The sequence below is a fragment of the Corylus avellana genome, chromosome ca3 (genome assembly GCF_901000735.1).
Source record: "Corylus avellana chromosome ca3, CavTom2PMs-1.0".
NCBI classification, from domain to species: Eukaryota; Viridiplantae; Streptophyta; class Magnoliopsida; order Fagales; family Betulaceae; genus Corylus; species Corylus avellana.
In genome coordinates, this window is record NC_081543.1 from 37480169 (window position 1) to 37486168 (window position 6000).

A 6000-nucleotide genomic window follows, 5' to 3' on the forward strand; every position below is an offset into this window, starting at 1 on the left:
AAATGCAAAAGATTTAGAAAAAAAGAAAAAGTTGTCTTCCATTCCATCTGTGTAAATAATACACCCTCGAAATCGTAAACACCAAAACACGGGTGGTTTATAACGTGGGGCTGATAAAATACGCAAGAGATCGACAACAGGGTCAAACAATGCAATGTATATTACATCGCATGCCTCCATATACGCTTGTATCACACGCATTGAACACTAAACGTGTAGCGTTAAATCTTCAAGGTTGCTTGATTTTAGTTTCTTTAATGGCCGATCCCCTTTGCTTTCCCTGACAGCATGCCTAAATTTCTTCAGGTCAGCTATTTGGAAGTATGTTGAAGTTCCAATATTAATAATGGGGCACCCCATCTTTGCCAAAATGAAGATTGGCAATATATATAATTAATCACCCTCTTTGACTTTCATATAACAAGAGATTATATTCAAATCCCATGCAATTACATTGTTCATTACCTATTTAATTGACAGTTTCATGCGAAAGGTCGGAGTAAATAGGGTCTAAATTACAGCTCTCACATGAGGTTGTTCATTGCATGAAGCCCAAATCCCAAGAGACCAATATGCATGTATTGTGGCAATTTATGTTTGTATGTCAAGTATATGACTATATAGATCTACTTTAACCTAACCTTTTTAATTAAATGGGTTAAACCCGTCAACCCTAACTCACTAATTTCTACCAAGCCGTATAAAAAATTGATAGTCCTAAAGCATGTTGGGTTAAAGCATTGATATATATATATACACGACTATATAGGTCAAATTTAACCTAAACCTTTCAATCATAACTCGTTAATTTTGTGTCGATCGGATTCGTTGGTCATGTTAAAAATTACCGGCGGTATATGCATACATTTGAAGGGTAGGATCAGCCTTTGACTACGTATAAAGGGACCTATAAACCAATAATTAAGGTGGGAGTGTCCAGATTAATGGACTTTCTTGAGGAATAAACCTAGAACTCTAGCACTCTTTGCACATCCCAAAAAGCCTCCCACCTTTTCTACCACATTATCCGCGTCAACCCCTCCCTCTAGTCCGACTATATATAAACTCCCAAGTCTTCCACCCCACTTGCCACCGAGCACTCTCCTCTAAGAAACCAAGCCTAAGGCAAATCTTGTCATAAAATTAGCCAAAGACAACCTCTCCTTCTCCCCCTCTTCTCTCTCAAAGCCATGGAACTTATGAAGGTGATCTTCATAATCGCCATAACCATGGCTTTGACCATCACTCTCTCCCTGAAAAGCATTGGTGAAGTGGAAGAAAAACCTCCTTTCCCACACACTGATACTTCATACACTTACCCAAAAGAGATTTTCATTAAGGAAAAGAAAATATTATTCCCTTCCAAAAGGCTGAGCCGCTTCCTTGCAGAAGACAGCGAAGATGATGCAGCTCACAATTGCAACAAGGAAGACAACGAAATATGCTACGTTAATAAAGCAGGCAGAAACTCCACCTGCTGCAACAAAAAGTGCACGAACACGCACACCGACAAACACAACTGCGGCGCATGCAAGAAAAAATGCAAGTACACCGAGAGTTGCTGCAGAGGCCAGTGCGTGGATTTGGCGTACGACAAGAGGCATTGTGGGCGCTGCAACCACCGGTGTGGTCGTGGCGAGTATTGCGTATATGCACTTTGCAATTATGCATAATAATTAGGACGGTTATACAATATTATATAATTGGTTCTCGATCTGTGCTTCGTGAATTTATTCATAAATACAATAAAATACCACGTACGTACATGTTGGTGGTTCTCAAACAATACCATATATACTTAATTATTTTCCAATTTTACAATCCTCTATGTGTATCGTGAATGTAATGTTAAAGAGAAGTTCTAAGTAATACGTATCAATTACTTAATTATTATCAATAGCTTATACATTTTTTTGGTAGCGAGAGAAATATATTTAAAAAGTAACCGATTAGAAACTTTAAATTGTGTGTGTATTGTATTATTGTATGATCATAAGGAATTAAGGATTCTTTTGTCTTCTAGCTATCTCCTTCTATAGCGGTAATAATTGTAGGTTGGCATGCTATACTTTCTCTTGCATGATCTCTTTTTGGATATATATATATATATATATATATGAGGGACTAGTTGTAAGTAATGATTAAGTGAATAAAATTTTTAGTTCAGTATATTTATATAAATTTGAGTACGTACGTTGATAAAACCATTTTGTTTCTCTATAATTCTCCGTATCTGCTAGCAAATTAGTTGAAAAATATGTAAATGTTATGCTTTGATATGATTCTAGAAAAGAAAATGCTTAAGAATTTCTGGCTTTAAACTATATATGAAAGAAAACCCTCTCTATCTCTCTCCATCTCTCATTTTAGTGTCAAGAAATAGGTTTTTACACTAATGTTTCTACAAAAAGAGTGTTGTAGAGATAGTTTTCTAAAAACTCGCAGAAGTCTTTAAATTAATTTGATAAATAAAAGAAAGAGAAGTTTTAACGCATATTGAGGGTCACATCACACACTCAGTATTGGTAGGTTGCGTTTATTTATTGAGTTGTGGACTTACTATTACCACAATATAGATTAATGGGAAAGTGCATTTCATCATAATATAAGAAATCCGGATGAAAAGGTGGGATATATCATTACTCATAAAAAGATAGGCAATTGAGAGAATAGGGCTAGCTATAGCGATAGAGATGAAAGCTGAAAAGAGTAATTCTACTATTTGTGCCTATGTATCATACTCACGACATATTAGTTGGTGTGGTGTACGTGTTTTAACTGGCTTTTAAAAATAATAATAATAATAATTGATATAAGAAACTACTTAAATTAACATTCTACTAGTATAAAATAGGTACGATAAATTGGTGTGAAGATGAATATTACACAAATTGAAATAGCTTCAAAGAAATTGGTAGTGTATGGCTTGAATATATAGGAAAGCTTTCAAAATGTGTGCACGTATTTACCATTAAGTTTTTCATTGAACAAAAGCCAAAACATGAAATGAGAAGATCGCAATTTTCCCTTAGCTCAATCTATTAAACATGTTTGTTTAAAATATATATGTGATTCTTACATAGATTTTAGATAGATTGTTTCATGTGAAATCATGTATTATATTACAAATGTATATGAAATCACATGCATTTTGAACTAATATCATCTTAATAAACTTGGCTTGAGAAAATTCTCCAACTGATCAATTTGGTGGGAAGTTTTGTTCAAAGAAAAAGGACCATAGGCACCAAATATAAATGCCTTAATTTATACGTAACCGTAACCATAAGCATTTATTAATATTGGAATTAGGCCATAATTTAATCCCTATATATATATATGCGCCCCTAGGTTGATAGGTTAATTGTTTGATAACCAAGCTTCCTACAGAAAATAAGCTGGTAGTCTTTGTCATTTTGGCAAGCAAAAGCCAGCTTTTAATTAATTAATGATGGTTCATTTCCTCAAGAATTGGTTACTTCAAGAGAGCAAAAGAACGAAGTCCAGACAGCTTGAAGCAAAACGGCCGCGGTATTTTCCTAGAAAGTCGCCGGCAATCACATGCTTCCTCTAAAAATATTGACCAAGTTTTTTTCTAAATTCAGTCAAATAAATTTAGATTATTTTTAGGTAAATTTTTTTGGACTTTCACTAATTAAAATCATGATTAAACAAATTGTTCAGCAATTATAATATCTCTAATATTAATTTTTCATCCAAGCTTATTCCAATGATTGATAATGACCACCTTCGTTAGATAATGAGCTATATATATAATTTGCTTTTTCAATATTGATGTGCCTTGGTCACTCACATGCCATGAGTGAAAACTATTTAGCTGTCTCCGCATCATTAATAAGCAGCTCATGCTAATTCAAATTTGATGAAAACTGTGTCACGTGTTTTTGGACAAAAATTGCACCAAACGCATTATTGAAAAAAATAAAAATAAAATTAATGGTGTCCGAATCACCCCTTTAGAGTACTCCAGACCTCCATGTGTTACTCAAACCAGGAGTGCTACGGAGGAGCATTTTTTCCGGAATTCATCCGATCTACTGCAGTGTATTTCATACGAAATTGTCAGGTAACAAAGGCAAAACTTGGGCCATGCCCAGCTGCCCTGGTAAACAAAATCCAAAGCCCATGGCTACATACCATATCAGTGGCTTGGAATTCCCAAAAAGAGGTTGATTTTGTTGTTTCCTTATTCTCAAAATGACCATAAAGGCTTATATATAGCTCTTATTATATATGGACATCCCAAGCAAAACGGAAACTCTAGCAATTAAGAGTAACAAAAAGTTAAAGGTCATGGGAATATTTGTTTGGTACTAGTTTTCAAATTAAAGGTTAAGAAGAGGATCTCTTAGTTTGTTGGGTAAAGCATATATCAATAAGGTAAGAAAACATGAAACACGAGGGAAAATGTCGTACACAGAACATGAATTGAGCAATTGTTTGTCGACTGATCTTGAAAAGCTCTATAGAGTAGTACATGTCATAGCAGTGAGGAATCCAAAAAAAGCAGCTGCAGCAGTTGTTTGTCGTGGCAGTAAGGTATCTTAATTTGAAGACAGATGATTCTGTTACTCTATCACTTTTGCTGCATGACACGTTGTTGGCACATAGTTAACGTGAAGGGATGCTTTGTTTTCTGTAATTAAAGTGACCAACTTTTTTTTTTTGGGTTAAATACTAAATTAGTCCCTAGGGTTTCATAACTTTATTTTTTCCCCCCTGGGGTTTCATTTTTATCACAGGAGGTCCCTGTGGTTTTGATAAGTGACCAAATTAGTCCATCCGTTAGTTGACCGTTAGTTGACTGTACGGACTGACACGTGGACCAATCAGACGTCGACACGTGGCACATATATTAATTTTTTTTTTTTTTTTAAATATTTTTTTTAATTAAAAAAAAATATTAAAAAAAATTAATATATGTGCCACGTGTCGACGTCTGATTGGTCCACGTGTCAGTTTAACGGTCAACTAACGGATGGACTAATTTGGTCACTTATCAAAACCACAGGGACCTCCTGTGATAAAAATGAAACCCCAAGGGGGAAAAAATAAAGTTGTGAAACCCTAGGGACTAATTTAGTATTTAACCCTTTAACTAATTGCATTCCCTTTTTTATTCAGCTCTCCTTAATTGTTTCTGCAGTTGAGGGGTGTTTTCTTCTTGAGCCCTTCAATTGGTAGGTTCTAACAAATCCATAAAGAGGAGTATCGTTACAATTTCATTCTGGTCAAATTACACAATGCAATACTTAGAATGGTTTTAATAATGGGGAAAACTACTTATTTAATCTCTGCAGTTTGCAATATCATAAAAATTCACAAGGGTAAATTACCTATCCAAAATGCTCCACCATCTGTCAAGGAACAATGGCCGACCGCCCCTCATCTGTTAAGGAGAAACCTTTCCTCACTGTACAAAAGGCGATCGGTCGGTCGGCCTGCCCACTCTGACAAACAGCTAAAGGACTATTTTGGATTAGATAGTTTACCATAAGGATTCTTAAGACACTTGATAATCTGGAGGTCAATTTAGTATATCTACAAACCACAAAAACTATATACGTAATTTTCTCTTAATAAGATGAACCTAGCACTGTCGTGCATCAATCATTTGGTGGGCGTGCGGCATGCCGGTGGGCGTTTATAATGTTTAAGAGGAACTAGACATTAATTTCTTTGTTGAAAAAATGGAAAATAACATCATAAAAGCTATACAATGAATTCAACTTGCATCATCACCTTTCTACAACGTGGCAACAGACATCTAACATGACATCTGACCCGTACACGTGCAGATCTTGAACAGTTGAAACATACTAAACAAGGTTGTAAGCCATGGCCCGCCAATTTAGACCAACCAAAAGAGTGAATTCAGCTCTCCATGAAAGCATCAAAGGTCATATCTTTGCCAGCATTTGCTTCATCAAAGTAGTGGTTGATTTGGACCTGCCCCAGCTGCTCTACATCAATAACCTG

The 6000-nt window shown here is 35.4% G+C and overlaps 1 protein-coding gene across 1 annotated transcript; it reads left to right on the forward strand.

Moving 5' to 3' along the window:
* Window positions 1-1190: 1190 nt before the first annotated feature.
* LOC132173416 (stigma-specific STIG1-like protein 1) lies at window positions 1191-1673 on the forward strand. Its single transcript, XM_059584919.1, has one exon. The coding sequence runs from the start codon at window positions 1191-1193 to the stop codon at window positions 1671-1673; it is 483 nt and encodes a 160-aa protein (XP_059440902.1).
* Window positions 1674-6000: the final 4327 nt, after the last annotated feature.